The 15,944-nt window shown below is 41.0% G+C and overlaps 2 protein-coding genes across 9 annotated transcripts in view; one reads left to right on the forward strand and one right to left on the reverse strand.

Moving 5' to 3' along the window:
• The window catches only part of MLH1 (mutL homolog 1), a 30,564-nt gene extending 26,679 nt beyond the window's left edge, over positions 1 to 3,885 (forward strand). For both annotated transcript variants that reach the window (XM_066627755.1, XM_066627756.1), the window contains 3 exons: positions 420 to 512; positions 1,597 to 1,710; positions 3,690 to 3,885. In XM_066627755.1, the coding sequence (XP_066483852.1) occupies positions 420 to 512; positions 1,597 to 1,710; positions 3,690 to 3,857 (375 nt within the window). In that variant the 3' untranslated portion in view covers positions 3,858 to 3,885. The remainder of the gene's footprint in view (positions 1 to 419; positions 513 to 1,596; positions 1,711 to 3,689) is intronic.
• LRRFIP2 (LRR binding FLII interacting protein 2) overlaps positions 2,999 to 15,944 on the reverse strand; it is a 68,288-nt gene continuing 55,342 nt past the window's right edge. For 5 of the 7 annotated variants that reach the window (XM_066627762.1, XM_066627760.1, XM_066627757.1 and 2 more), the window contains 8 exons: positions 15,584 to 15,676; positions 13,394 to 13,495; positions 13,048 to 13,180; positions 12,375 to 12,424; positions 11,373 to 11,493; positions 8,333 to 8,412; positions 6,357 to 6,461; positions 2,999 to 5,535 (listed from right to left, as the gene is read on the reverse strand). In XM_066627762.1, the coding sequence (XP_066483859.1) occupies positions 5,425 to 5,535; positions 6,357 to 6,461; positions 8,333 to 8,412; positions 11,373 to 11,493; positions 12,375 to 12,424; positions 13,048 to 13,180; positions 13,394 to 13,495; positions 15,584 to 15,676 (795 nt within the window). In that variant the 3' untranslated portion in view covers positions 2,999 to 5,424. The remainder of the gene's footprint in view (positions 5,536 to 6,356; positions 6,462 to 8,332; positions 8,413 to 11,372; positions 11,494 to 12,374; positions 12,425 to 13,047; positions 13,181 to 13,393; positions 13,496 to 15,583; positions 15,677 to 15,944) is intronic. The other 2 variants (XM_066627763.1, XM_066627761.1) reach the window with 1 other exon arrangement.

A 15,944-nucleotide genomic window follows, 5' to 3' on the forward strand; every position in this document is an offset into this window, starting at 1 on the left:
CACTGCCAGGGCAGTCGTGCCAGTGAGGAGTGCACTGTATCCTGTGGTGGGGAGGGAGTCACAGAGGCATTCTCAAGTTATGGGAACATTTGTTCCCTTACCTTAGGGCTGCATTGTGGTGGCACTGGTGCTGGAAAATTGGATAGGATTGGGCTCTCAGTTCTTATTTTCTTCTTGATACTGCATATAATTTTTTTTAAGGATTTTCTTTGTATTTGACTTAGGCAAAGGTTGCGAGCTTAAATAAATAAAACAGGAGAGTGGTGCTTCTCAGTCTAAGGAGCAGAAAATATGAAATGTGCCAGAAACTGCTTTTGCAAAGGCAGTTTACCTGCTGTGTAAGCATTTGCTTAGAAACTGCCTCTTCACATGTTACAGAAGAAAAGGGTTCCACTGACACAAGGATTGTCTATTTGCAGGAAGGGAACCTTACAGGACTACCGCTTTTGATAGATAACTATGTCCCGCCATTGGAAGGGCTACCTATGTTTGTCCTGCGTCTAGCTACAGAGGTATGTTGACAAGGTTCAGCCATGACCTTTGCTTGAATTGTTCTCTCAAACCCCTGGAGCACACCCTGTCCCCATGAGAATGTTACCAGTGCTGCTTTCCAGAGTAACAAGTTGCTACACTTGGCCTGTAATAAGAAGTCCTTGTCCTGTCAAATTTAACAATCGTATTGCAAGACAATCGTGCTTCCTGTAGTAGATTGTAGTCATTACATCGGATATTTATGTAATGAATTTGATAAATGTAATGGATTGAAGTCATTTACCATGGTGAATACTATTTTTGCTGATATCTGCCACAATCTCATTGGATTATTTTAGTCAACTTGGAGCCCAATCCTGTGGTCGGTGGCACGGAGCCATGCCACTGACCAGTTGTAAACGTGCCATAAGGCCTTCCCCCTTACAGGGTGCCGGGGGGCGGACAGGAGGAGGATGCGCAGAGCAGTGCTCCACAGGATCCAGGGCACTCATGGAGGGCTGCGTACCCTACATGAGCGCCTTTTCCTTACCAATTGTGGGGCTGCTTACCTTACTCAGTGGAAGGGGACTAACTTCTCCCGAGGAGCCTCCCACACTAGCGCAGGAGGCACTGGATTTGGCGGCAGCCCTCCTGGGTGCGGGCACCCCAGGCAGCTCATGATTGGGCTGCCTGCCTCTTTGCCCCACTTAACCTATTGGTATAACAAGACTAAAATGCTATTCTCAGAATGGGTGAGATAAAAATAGATTAAGTATCAGACTAGAATGGAACATAATGTAAATACTACATAAAGAAAATTTTATACATAAATTCTGTTTTCTAGAGAACAATATTAGGTGACCTATAGTTATTCATAATTAGCATTTTGCTATACAAAATGCATTGAGCGAAAACTACATTATAATCTTGGAGCTGTTATTGCTTTGATGCATAGGCACTGAGCTACACCAGAAGGCAGATATTTTTACCCCAGGCAGACTATATTTAACACAGAGGTAATATACACCTTGTTTTCTTATATCAAAGAACACTTCTAAAAACATTGCAAAACTGCTTTTTTCCCCAAGTCTATAGCAGTATTTTTTCATTCATTTTGTTCACCAGGTAAACTGGGATGAAGAAAAGGAATGTTTTGAAAGTCTTAGTAGAGAATGTGCCATGTTCTACTCTATTAGAAAGCAATACATAATGGAGGAGTCTGATCTTACCACTCAACAGGTATGTCCTCATTGGTCCTTTCACAGAAGGTGAAGTGTTAAAGCTATTGTTTTGTAGGATCAAACCTATACTTTGGCATCCTACTCAGTTTTTTGATGGCACCTTTTTCATGGAGAATAGGTTACAAAGAAGAGATGAACAGACCTAGACCTCTCATAAGAATGCACCTTTCAAGTGACTAGCTCACATACATAGTGACAACCATTTTTCTTCTTGGATGGTACATCAGTATAGTTTAAGCCACATGGTGGACTGGCTGCCCCTCCTGGAGGATAAGATGCATTCTTCAGAAAGATTTGAGTGAACAGCACTTGTTAACCTGACTCCAATCCTAATTTCTTGATCCTTGGGAACCATAAACAAAAGCGATATTTTAATGAACTAAATTTATTCTCAGCAGTGATGTTTGTTAGGACCTAGGATTGTAATAAGAAATGAGGGGTGTGGCACCTGAAGTCTAGAAGAACAAGAATTGACAAAATCTAAATTCCCTTTTATTTCTACCTATAGTAGTTTCATAAACTTTCTTAGCGTAGTTTTAACATGGAGATAGCTTTGCCATTGTGTTCTTTGGGATCACTGACTAACAATAGTTCTCCATAGGAACTGATGGTCTGTATAATTCAGAGCTTGGTCAATCTGAGGAAGCAGAAAGTTGGATTGGATTTCCTCTAGCCTTGAGTCAGAATAAGCAGTAAGCCTCCTGCCCCAAAACAAAACCTAGAAAGCAGCCCTAAGTGCCAGTTCACAAACATTAATAACTATAGCTATAGGTCATCTGCAGAAAATGTCTGCATAGCACATAAAGCTGCTGTTTTTCTCCTCCCCAAAAAGCATATACAGGTGCAACCTTGTTATACACGGATTTGGCCACTGCAAATGAGAAGGAATGTGCTGATACCTGGAGAAAGGGAAAAATGCATCCCTTTAAAATCAGTTTTAAAAACTGCTTTTCTTACTATTGTAGAGAGTCATGCAAGAGATTGCAGGTATAACCTAATTATCCACAGATTTTTCTATCTCAACTTGATGAGATGAGCCCTTTAAAGGAAAAGTCATCTAACAATAGCCTTGTTAATGTGACAGATTCTCTCTCCAAGGCAGTGTTTCTCCCTTCTCCCAATCATGTGAAATCAAGATCACTTTGCTCTGGGCAAAGGGAGGGTCCCTGGCTTGTCTGGAGAGAGACCGATTGATGGATTGTCAAGCAAGGCTGTTCTTAAATCACCGTAGCAGAGGGACTTATTCTCTTAGCAGAATGAGTGGTACATAAAGAAGGAAGAACTCACAAGTTTTAGAAGGCTTTATTTTAAAAGAATATTTACATTGTGAGAAAGGCCTGTCAAGTATGTTAAAGCAACAGGACTACAGTACTGTTACAGCCTTTGGGGTAACTTCCACAAGTTGCCAGGGCATCACAGAAGGAATGGATCCTTTAGAGCAGGGGTGTCCAAAGTTTTTGGCAGGAGGGCCACATCATCTTTCTGATAATGTGTGTGTGTGGGGGGAGAATTTACATTTAAAATTTGAATAAATTTACATAAGTTTACATAAATGAATATATTAAAGATGAACTTATATGAATGAATGAAGGTCTTTTGAAGCTATAAAAGGCCTTGCACAAAGCAAGGCTGAACTTTCCTTTGCTGCTGCTAATGCATCACAGATGTGAAACAGCAAGTCCTCATCCCACAGCTCACACGAGGTCAAACAGTCGCCATCACGCTGAGAGCAGTTGCATCGGGCCAGAGGCTCATTGGAGACTGGGGGCTCCCTGGAGAGGTCATGAGGGCCGCATGTGGCCCCAGGGTTTGGGCACCCCTGCTTTAGAGGAGATGATGAATTATATACCAAGTCTGTAATAAAACTTTGCCCATCCTGCAGAGAGCATACCCTAAAGTAGATAATATCATCATGTATTTGGAAAAATGCACTAAATCCATGTTTGTTTAAAACTAACTATTTAAAAATCATTTCAGCCTGAAGCAGCTGGAGCAGGAATTACATTATGGAAATGGACAGTGGCGCATGTGCTTTACAAAGCTTTTAGAACATTTCTTTTGCCTCCCAAGAACTTCACAGAAGATGGCAACATTTTGCAGCTTGCCAATCTGCCAGACTTGTACAAAGTTTTTGAGAGGTGCTGAACACATTAAACGCTCAGTTATTTATTAATGGCTTATTTTCCATTGTCATTTAATGAAAATACAATATAGTGATAATGAACAAATTTGCTACTAATAAGTGACTTTTTGACTTAAAGTATGAAGAGGGAAGTGTTCAGTGTTCACTTCTAAATCAAAGTTTTGAACACTAAAATGGAGAATGGATTTCTATTCTTGAATACCATGTTAGGTGGCCTGTTCAAAGTTTTATACAAACACAGTGAATCTTTCCTTGACTTTGAGAACAATTATAGCCAAATCTACCACTTGAAAAACTGAAGACTTTACACAAAGATTATAACAAAAGTGCTAAATCAAACTGAACTGGTGAGTAGGATTTGTGACAGAATAATACTTATCAACCTGTTAATATGTTGCCATATGCATGCTGAGGCATTACATCACTTCAGGTGAAGGCAGGCAGCTCAAACAAGACATTAGAGCAATTCATCTTAGCAAGTTTGCTGTGACCACAGTAAATATAAAGACATGAATGGAATCCATACATGTTGTAAGTTTACAAGAGCCAATTAAGAAGTCAGATTCTGTACAGAAGCGTTAACTATAGCCAGAGTTAAAAAACGCTGTATTTGATATTTCATTTAGTAGCAATATAATGCTGCTTTGGATCACATGAAGGATTGTAACTTGCTAAGATACCACAGTGAAAAGGTACTATTTGCATTTTTCAAGTATTTGCAACTTAATGCATAGGAAAGGATCTTAATGTAGAAACGTACCCAAACACAACCAATACCAAGTCAGGTAAGTAAAGTGTCCATTTAATAAATTTTTCTGCCACATTTCTCCTACCCAATGTTTCACTCCACACTTAAGCAGCAGCTGATACACCAGGTTTTGCAACATACAACAAAGCATCTTACTTATAATCACTATCCTTACATTAAGAGCAGCTAGGGATAGGACTTTTGGAAGTGTAGAACTCAGATGTTCATCACCCATGCAATAAAGCAAGTTTTATACAGTCATTTCTATTTTATATAAATTTAAATATTTTACAAAAGTGTTTTTCATCAAAATGTATAAAGTTGAGCAAACAAATCCCAAATGCATCTTAAAATAAATGTTATTTTATTGCAAAGGTTACTTTAAACTAATCCAGTCTACATTGCACCATATAGAAGGCACTTGTGCCATGTGATGTCTTCAGCACTAGTTGGTTAACTTGTGATGCAGCATCCTCTTGAATTCATGCAGTTGTCTTCAAGCACCACGCATTATTAAAGCAGCTGAAATAGTTCAAGGAGTAAACTGATTTCACCACTAAAAATATAGCAGGAAGTCAACCAAATAGCATTGGGCTCTGGTAGATTCTAGCATTAAGCTGCAAAACACTCATCATCCACACGGAAATTCAAATTATTTTTTCATTCTCTCAACTTACAAAATATTTGCCACTTAATTATGAAACTAAAATTTGTTGAACAGCCCATTGTTCAAATTTTGTGCGAGAGAAGTCTGTATTAAAAAGAAGCTGGGACATGTTACTTCAAGGAGCAGTGCATATAATTTTTTTTAAGGTTTCTTTCTACTGTTGAGAGAGAAGTGCAGTTCTGTTTGCCTTCATTTTCTCCAACCGTTTTACTAAGTGGCTGTTGGTCATCTCCATTTCTTCTATTCTGTCTAATGCTGTTCTCAGCTAAAAAGAAAAAAAGTACGTTTATTGTTTTGAGAACCTCCAAAAAGGAATTTATTGAACCAATTTAATATAATGCAGTTTCCAATCATTTCATTTTAAAAAAATGCTTTAGTGGGGCTGTTTAGCTTAAATGTTTGATTCAGCAGTTCTGAAATAAGTCAATGCCACAAACAGAATCCCAAGGCATATGGGAGATCAGACAAAGCATCACAGCACTGAGTGAGGCTGCATATGTTTTTCAGCTAGTAGCACTAGAGAGCTGTGTGGCAAGTCTCCTCCTAGCATGCTTCAGTCACTATTTTTTAGCTTCTAGCATGCTCACCAGACTTGCAATTTTTCCTTCAAGCTCGAAAGTACTAAACATGGCAGCCTCTGCATGTTGCACCCTGATGCAAGATCAACATCATTTTTTTTATGAACTGAGCTAGAAGCATGCTAGTGACATCACTTCCTGCTAGTATCTAGTTGAACACATGCTGCCTAAGATTTAGGATTTAGTACCATTTCCCCTCCATGGTAAGCTGAAATGAAAAGAATCCCACTTTCTACATGATAAACAATAGCCTGGAATAGAAGCAGGAAGTTTCCATTCCTGCGTAACATCTCAGGGCTCTAGAGCTAATAAAGCATCGGACAAGTTCATAACCAGAAGCTGGCAATGCTTTGTTCAGGTAAGTCTCCAATTATAAGCTGCCTAAGATATACAAAGCAACATCTTACAGAGCATTTTCACCTCCTTTTATGCATACACTAGTAGCTCATCATTAAATACAGAAAATATTAACATTTAACGTGTTCACACTGAAACAGAAGGCAATTACCTCTCGCTGCAGTTTCCTCTTTTCTGCTTTGAGTTCATCTTCTACTTTTTCGGCATTCTCTGCTGCAGTTTTATACCTTACCACCTGTCCTTCAAGTCTTACAACCTGAAAGGTCAAACAGATTGAAAACAGTGATTCAGTTAACTTTGCAAGCAGTGTCACCCTTACCTAATGTGGCAATCAAAGTAGGACATGAAAAATTGTGACCTGCACAGTCTTCCTAGGCAACTATCTCTAAAGCAGGGATTCAAGTACAGCAAACATAAACCAAGTCCCTATGTACGTATTGGTTTGATTGTGAAGGTCAGAACATACATAGGTCAAAAAAGCTGCTTCTTGCTGGCCCAGCATTATCACACCTGTGCAAAAGCATCAAAGGATGTACTGCACCTGCACGAAAGTGCCACTGCAGCTATCCATAACTAGGAACCAATGTATGGTGAGGTGGGATAACACCTTCAGAGCTTCAAATAGCTAATGTAAGTGAACTGGACAGTGGGACAAACAACAACAAACCTCAACAGTGGGACAACAAAAATCATGACTATTAAAGCTGTGCTCACGTTCCTTATTTTTCCCAGATTTTCCAACATGATGTAATTCTAAATTCATAATTTCTTTTAAGCCTGTATATACAGTTCCTTTTCCTGCAAAGTTCACACAAATATTCTCTTCCTCTATAATGGGCCTCCAAATCCTAGCCCGCCAGAGGACTTTATCCAGCCTGCAGGTTGCCCTGCCACATGTCGGGAGGCTGCCCACAGCAACTCCCTGGGATGTGCATACAAACACTCAGGCTCTTTCCAGTGAGGCTTGGACTGCCTGGCACCAGGACCTCACTGCCATGCTACAGTGCAAGGAGTGAGCTGCTGAACTTGCATTGGCCCTTTTGGGAGCCAGGAGTGAGATGAGGCCAGAAGGGGTGGGACTTCAGTAGCTGGTACTGAGCCTTATACAGGGCAGGGTCAGCTGGAAAGGAGGCTCAGCTGCCTGGGAAATGGATAAAAAAGCTCAGCTCAGCTGCTTCCTTTACTGTGGGGAAGGGCAGTGATTGAAGGAACTGTGGGATGGCATGTGTGAATAAGTGAGAGTGCAGAGGGGAAAGCTGGGTGGCCTCCCTCTCCACAGCCACCACCAACATGCCTAATCTGTTCACTTTCCCGCAGCAAAGGTGTCTCTTCAACACAGACTCAAGAGTCTTAACTGGCAGAGTCACACACACTGAGGAGCTGCTGAAGAGCTTTGTGGTGCAGTTCTTTGCCAAGGCAGAGCTGAGAGCTGGGAAATAGCAGACCAGTCCTTGGAAGCAGCTTTGCTACTTGGTCAGCACCAACAAAAAAAGGTCATGGCAAAGATCCAGGTGCTGAAATCCCATTTCCTTCTCATCTGTGATTTACAGTGGGAGGGAAAGGGGCATGCATGCAAGTCTATTGATTTAACTTGGGGGGGGGGGAAGCTGTGACTTTAAAATTCCATTCTCTCCCCACTCCAAATAATTTCTGCTTCAAAAAATGTTTTCCAAAAATATTGATTTTCAACCATATTACTCCTTCCAAAAGTTTTCTCCCAAAATTAATTTTCCTTTTCAAAATCCATTCTTCCCCCCTTCCTATGCAAATCAATTTTGCCTTCAGCTTCCCCAATCCTTTTTCAAAATCCATTTTCCCCTTATTCATTTTCTGGTCCTTGACATCATGTCAGATATACAATGTAGCCCTTGTGCTGAAAAGTGTGGAGACCTCTGCTCTATAAAAACAACATCTGTATAACAGGGAAATTGCTCCATTTGAGCATGAAGCTCTGAAGATCATTTCCCTGATCATACAGTTGAAAGGATTTTAAAACAGGCACTAAAAGAAATAGACTATGATGCTGGAGGACAAAATTGTTTATGAAGAGCATAATATGTGTATGCAGTATCAATAAAGTCTCTAAAGAGAAATATATGCACCAAAATCTGAGATAAAGGTACCTACATTTTGTTCCAGAGTAGTTATATCTTGTTCAGCTTTTGAAAGTTTAAATTTGAAGTCACTTATTTGTCTGTTGGCATCTCCTATAAACACAAAAACTGAACATTCAAGGGCTGCCTGTTGAACATTTAAATCAAATGTTTATTGAGGGCTATATCGGTAGCTTTTTTGGTTATGAGGGAGGGGAGTTTGGAGTTTCAATTCTTAAAGAAGGAACACCTCTAGCATGGAAAATTGGGCCCCCTGAAGGGGCGATTCCTAGTTTTACTTTTCTTAAATCTTTAAGAGCTGAAGATTTAAAGAGCTCAGGACTTTAAGCCAATTCATTTAAATGGTTTGTATCCAACCTTTTCCTCTGAATAAACTGAACACTCAAGGCGATGTATAATATAAACAAAAAAATGCAAAAATAGGAAATAGGTGCAATAATCATCATAAATAGTACAACACATTAACACAAATTACAGAATACAACCATGAAACCTAATAGCATTACTGGAGCACAAAACAACATTCCTGAACTGTAAGGGTTTTTTGTCTTGAAAATGAAGATGCTTTGGTAGTTCTTCACCTCCTTTGATTATCTTCCCCCTTTTCATTCACTTTTCCTTAGAAATTAAGCTATCCAGGTCTGTGGGTGGTGGTTCTGTATGTATGCATTCCTTGTCCTAGAGCAGGGGTCAGCAACCTGCGGCTCTAGAGCTGCATGTGGCTCTTTCAGCTGTCTGCTGCGGCTCCTCCCGGTGAAAGTGGCAAAGGGGGTAACAGGAGGCACCTGTGCTGGGAGGGCAGGCTGCTTCCCTCCACCCCCTGAGCTCACTGCCCTCCTCTCCCTTCACCCCCACCTGCCTTTGGTGGCTTCCCTTTTCAATTTTGCCTGCTCTGCAGGCTTAAGCTCCCTGTTTTTCCCTTCCCCAACTCTCCAGCAGGCTCAGCCAATCAGCATCCAGCAGGCTCCTGGCTTTTTCAGCTGGAATGGCTCAGGGCACTTCACTGGCAGACAGACCAGCCAATCCAGAGCCTCCCTCCCTCTCAGCCATTGCGAGCCCTTGCAGCCTGCCTTTCCCTGAGCAGGTCCCCTACTCAGTGCAAGGAGAGGCTTTTCCTCCACAGCTGAGGAGACATCCTGTGTGTCTACTCAGTTGTAAGCCCCATTACAGCGGATGAAACTTACTCCCAGGAAAGGGTGCCTGGGATGGCAGCCTTGGAGCCAGTGGGAGCCCGCGCAGGTCTGTTCGAGAGTAAGCCCCGATGTAGTCCCTGGGCTACACCCAGGAAGGTGTGGAGGGCTGTAGCCTCAGCCTCCTCCTGTGCAGGTCTACTCACAAGTAAGCTGTAGTCAGTGGGGCTTCCTCCCAGGAAGGTGTGGAGGGCTGTAGCCTCAGCCTCCTCCTGTGCAGGTCTACTCACAAGTAAGTTGTAGTCAGTGGGGCTTCCTCCCAGGAAGGTGTGGAGAGCTGTTGCCTCAGCCTCCTCCTGTGCAGGTCTACTCACAAGTAAGCCCTGCTGTAGTCAATGGGGCTTCCTCCCAGGAAGGTGTAGAGGGCTGCAGCCTCAGCCCCCTCCTATGCAGGTCTACTCACAAGTAGTCAGTGAGGCTTCCTCCCAGGAAAGTGTGGAGAGGCCTGCAACCTGAGAGCTCCAACCAACTTGTCTGCTCAGAAGTCCCATTGTAGTCAATGGGGCTTACTCCCAGGATAGTGTGGAGAGGGTTGCAGCCTGAGTGAGGGAGGGCAGGCAGGGCAGAAGCTGGCCTGTGGCTGCCCCCCCTTCTTCTCTTCCCCACCTTTGGAGTCTGTGTCCTTTCTTCCTTCCAGCAGGGTGCCTCTGGAAGGTGGGGGGAGTTCTTTAGTATCCATGTAAGATAAGCAGATGTCATAACCGCCATATGTATTGAAATCCTGGAAGATCTTGTGAGGTAGATGTGGTGTCAGCAGTGGCCCCTTTAAGGGTAAGGCCTGGGCATCCAGCAGAGTGTGCTGCACAGCTGCAGCCACTTGAAGGCAATAGGGCCCTCAGGGATATAAGGAGCACCTGAGGCAGGAAGAGGGGTGTGGGTTGGAGAAGGAGTGCAGGTTGGAGGTAGGAGAGGAGACTGACTGGGCTTATTGACTTTGACTTGAATACTCTGACTGACTTACTTTGGAATCTGACCTTGGACTGTGACTTGGCTTACTGACTTTGTGACTAAGGGACTGCTGGAGACACTGGAGTTTGAAGTGTGGCTGCTGTGCCCAAGACCTGCTGAGGACCAAGGGTCTGCTGTAGTGGTGGGAGGCTGCTGGCAGGAGAGAGGACCTCTGCAGGTTGAGCAGGCGACCTACCCTGGAGGTGGGGTCCAGCAGGAGTGCAGGGCAGAACCAGGGTCATTTGTTGGGGGAAAGAAGGGGAGCTAATTTGCTTAAAGCGGGCATAATTCTCCAGGCAGAGAATGGCCTTGGAATCAGGCAAAACACCATAGAGGACCAGGCGTCTGAAAACACAGGACAAGAATGTATGACAAAACTAACTAAAAGCTACAAGAGGGACCTATACGAGCATATAAGAACGGGACCTATAAGAGCATAAAGGTTAAAAAAAACTTTATATGCAGTGTTATCTTCATTTTAGATGTCAAAAGGGTTTTGTGGCTCCTGAGGTTTTTTCCCCCTCTGGAAAACAGGTCCAAATGGCTCTTTGAATGTTTAAGGTTGCCGACCCCTGTCCTAGAGCATATGCTTAACTTCTGCTGTTTAAAGACTAACCGCATAAATAATACATGCGTTTCTTATCTGTGAGGAAGATTAGGTCAAGAAAAGGGACTAGGAAGTTTCAAGGTCAAGAAGTAATAGAACCAAGGTCTCCTAGTATCTCTCTCTGACACTTCATCTATTGTTTCACTCAGGCCAAAATGTGCAAAACACTTCCTACACAGAAAATGGTAACAGAAATAAAATACTGTATCTAGCAGGATTGTTCCTACTATGAATCACTGAACATAGAGAAAAGTTAATGTCAATTTCTTTGTGAAATGTACACTACTGCAGGTTGGAAGTATACATACTCTGCATTTCAATTAACTGCAAATCAGAACCATTTTCCAATTCTGTTAAATCAGTATTTGTGCCATCATTTCTAGGAGATTTTTGTCGTTCTTCTTCCAACTGCAATTTCAATTTTTTAATCTGAAATGAAAATGTAATTAACATTGTGAGTAGAACCGCACCAAGTTTACTCTTACCTGATTGATTATACGTCACCATGATTTACAACATTTTAATTTTTGCATGATTGTCAGCCCACTGTCTTTTTTAAACCATAAGCATAGAAAGTGAAGCTGCCATGGTTCAGCAGCAATGCAACATGGATATGGTCTAGATTTACAATGGCACTATCCAAAAGAATAAGAATAAAAGAACGGACAAGTTACAGGGGAGAAACACCTGTGAAATTATATCTTTGGGGGAGTCACATATTTGAGCCCTAAGAAAGAGATTTGTGTCATGATGGCCTCTAGCAAGAATAAGGCACCAAATTGATTTTTCCCCCCATACGTGTTCTTCATGTAGTCACTATTTTACATAAATTGTTTATTACTCTGGATTAATCCCCTGTTACTTTAAAAGGAATTTAGACAATTTAGTGTAAGATAGTGCTACAACAGGTATAGTTCCTTTTTCTAATTTCTAGGTGTGTTTTCTTAGCAGGTACCTTTTTGTTTAAGGACATGTGGTTTGGGTTTGAGATTCTAGGGAATCTGCAGCAACATTCATGAGATTCCGAGACACTGTCGTATTACTCTGTTAATATATTCTTCCAGATGCAAAACAAAATTAGCCAGCTGGAATGCATCACTGAAAGAAGCAAGCAATGCCCTAGGCTTACAAGAAGTTTTAACAAAATTTAGAAATATTTCTCAATAAAATTGATTATAAATATTACTGCTCAACTTCAGCCAGGGCCTGGTGCTGTTTTCTAATTTTAAAATAAAATCTGATAAGAGCAGCACTGTGGGTATTTGATGTCTTCAACGTTTTAGAGAACATTTCGGAAAAGTAAACATTACCTGCGACAATAATTCGTCCTTTTCTCCTGCTAGCTTCCGTAACCGAACATCTAAAAGAAACAATTCAGTTAGCAAATGAAAATTTGTTCCTCATATTAAGTTAATCCTGACATAGAATATGTATAAAATTCATATGAACATTCTCAGCTAGAAACAACTACATCCTTTTAAAGCAAGATCAATACAAAAGATCACAGACAATTTAAGGGAAAGGCAATCATTTTATGCATACTCACTTGTAACAATTGCTTTCAAGTAAAAGTTAAAATTGGGGGTGGAAGTGGGGCATCATACTACTGAAAAGTAGCAATACCACTTTCCAAAATTCAACATTTGGCACTAGGTAACAGATCACAGGTAGATTCATATAGTGTTTACAGGGATGTTGCTAATGGTGTAAAGTCCATGGAACCCAATACTGTGCTACAAAATTGAGCATTTTTCCTCCCTTCAGTCCCCCCTCCCCACTCAAAAGCAGGACAGAATGTCAAAGCAGTTGTGGAAGCTTCCAAGATCAGTTCTGAATGCACACAGAATTCCACTATACAGAGTCTATGAAGAAGAAGCTTTTGATATTTGTTTGTGGTCCCAAATCACTTAGTTTTTCTTTAAACATAATGAAAACCAAATTCACCAATATTCTTAAGAAAAAATGGTTCTTTATAAACTTTACCTAATGGTCCTTCCCCTGCTGATTCCAAGACCTGAGCAGCTTCTTGCGATACAATAGTAATTGCACCAACTACTGGTTCGTGGTTGACATCACCATTTGGAGTACCATCTGGGATTATAACTAATCCATGTTTCTGAAAACACACAAGGTTAATAGTACCCAAGAGAAAGGTAAGAATTTGCCAAAAATCTCTTTTCAACTGGCATGAGAAAAATAGCATATTACTCTTGTTCGGCTCTTTCAGTGTTTAGGAGGGTATGTTGATGTATTATCAAACTTTTCACTGTGCTGCTTGGGCCTCCAACCCCCATTCCTACATTTTAAAGTGCTGCTATGGCTAACATACCTCTCCTGTCTTCATTGTTTCTTTGAGGTCAGCCAGCTCATCTCTGAGCTCATCTCGTTCAGTCCTAATGCAGTCAAAGTACTCTTTCTGTCTCTCTAGAGCCTGGGTGCAGGCAGGTAGCCCAAAGAAAGTGTCACAGAGAAAGAACACATGATAGGTAAAGAAGATCTCGTGAACAAAAGATAATCCATTGAACAAAAAAGAGAAGCAAAAAGGAGAAAATAAAGCCTTTAACAGTCCTGTGTTTGCCACAGAAGTGCATGCTTGGCATAAACATTTCTCATCTTCCACCAATCTGGCAAACATCAATTCAGCCTCTCTGATTCATTAAATTACATGCTAAACTACAGATACAATTCTAGAGTATTACTTCTAAAGCAATCCTAGGCTTTCTGCCCAGCACGTAAGGTACACGATTCCACAGAGTACCAATCATACTTCTAAAAATATTTGTTTGGGTTCCTCAAAGGGCTCGATAAAGTAAATAATAAAATGTCTAGTTTTACAGTCCACAAGTTGTATGTATGCCTTTAATTCAAAGCCTAGCACAGGCATACTAGCCAGCTGGCAAACCCAGTTCATTATATTGTGGGGAAACCCCACAAACATTTCAGGATTAAGGGAGGCTGGTAATATTTATTTGCAAAAAACTCAACCCATTTCTCATAATGAAGCAGTCCAAATGAATAGCCTCAAGGCTTGAGGGGTTTAGTTATGTGACCCAGTCTTCACTTACCCCCACTACATGTCACTGATGTACTTGGACGGACGCAACACCAGAAAGATGATCCTCCAACATTTAACTCCCTATATTTATACAAGCTTACAAACTGCAGTACCTCAGCTGTTCGCAGGGCTGTTAGCAGCTATTTTTTGAATAGCCTCAGGACTTGAGGCAATTAGTATGTTGTCTGATCATTCCATCATCCATGTTTTCATTAGAGACTCTGTGGGACCCACCAGAAATTGGGTCCAGACCCACAGTTTGAAAAACACTGCTTTAGAACACAGGAAGCTCCCTGCTGGATCTGGTCAAATGATCAGTTCTTCTAGTTCAGTATTCCATTTCTCAAAGTGGCCAAACAGATACCACTGGAAAACCATAGGCAGAAAATGGGCATGCCCCTCTTTCACTATTGCAACTGGTATGCAGAAGTGAACCCTTGATCATCCCATTTTAAAGGAAACAATGATAAACTCCTTCAGGACAGTTGAAATCTAGGCTTAAAGCTTAAGGTTATGTAAAGCACAGCTGCATCACTGAACGTATCTTCTGTTCCAAAAAGGAGCAACAGAGCAGCACTATGTAATACTCAAAGATACTACCCAAAGGTGTTGTGTTCAACACAATGGCTACAATTTATTTCCACTAGATTGGTACTGAAATATGCAGATTTGTATGAGATTACAGCAAGCACTGTAAGGATTTTGGCATAATGTTGCTTTACTGTAGGCAAAGGCTTTGTAGTGTTCCTTCTATAGTAACAGGTTAGCAATTACTCTATGTATCAAGATTACTTTCTTCCTCAAAGCTATATCTGTGTATTACCTCCCTGTGCGGCTGCCGGAATTGTATCATTGCAATGCCAATATCTATATGTATCTCAATGCAGTGTTTCTCAAACTGTGGGTTGGGACCCACTAGGTGGGTTGCGAGCCAATTTCAGATGGTTCCCCATTCATTTCAATATTTTATTTTTAATATATTAGACTTGATGCTGCCATGGTATGTGACTGCATTTGGGGAAATGTTACAGATCTGTACTTTGAACAGGCTACTATGTATATGCTTTTAACAGCTATAGTCAGTGGGAAAGTGTGGATAGGATTACAGTTTAGGATTGTCAAAAATTTTCCTGCTTGATGATGTCGCTTCTGATCATGACATTTCTGGTGGCTCCTGACAGATTCTCATTCTAAAAAGTGGGTCCCAGTGCTAAAAGTGTGACAATCACTGCTCTATAGGCTATAAATGCGCTGGTGTACCAAGTTTTATACTCAAAATTCTATGCTGTATTTATCTACCAACTCATATTCAGCATGAAATTGTAAAGGGAATGTACGGATATTTTGATGTTTAAATTATTAGATTCAATATCTCTTGAACAACATTCAAACCATTAAACAATCTAATGTCAATTTATACCATTGTATTCCTAATTACTCTTCACCTCAGAATTCATCTCATACCCCAATTTTTTTATCTTTCCAATTAACTGTCTCCTGGAGGTCAAACACCTCTTTGGTTACAGATTCTATTCTCTGCTGCATGCGTTGGTTCTCCTGCAGTAAACACAGGGAAAAGAATACAAGGAGGAAAAGACAAGTAAAAGGAATTACAAAAAGACAGAAAGTAGTAAATAGGTAAGTCAATGAAAGACAAGAGATGAGGGTTTTATGAAAGACAACATGAGTCAAAGAAATATTCTTTTGGGTTAAACAAGAAACCTGAATAGCTTTAGGATGTCACGTATATTTCACTGAAGTTAAAACTGTAATCATTTACTTTGGAACCAGATGTAGGCAGAAATATAAGTTGCCGCTTTACTTT

The sequence above is a fragment of the Tiliqua scincoides genome, chromosome 5 (assembly GCF_035046505.1).
Source record: "Tiliqua scincoides isolate rTilSci1 chromosome 5, rTilSci1.hap2, whole genome shotgun sequence".
Taxonomy (NCBI): Eukaryota; Metazoa; Chordata; class Lepidosauria; order Squamata; family Scincidae; genus Tiliqua; species Tiliqua scincoides.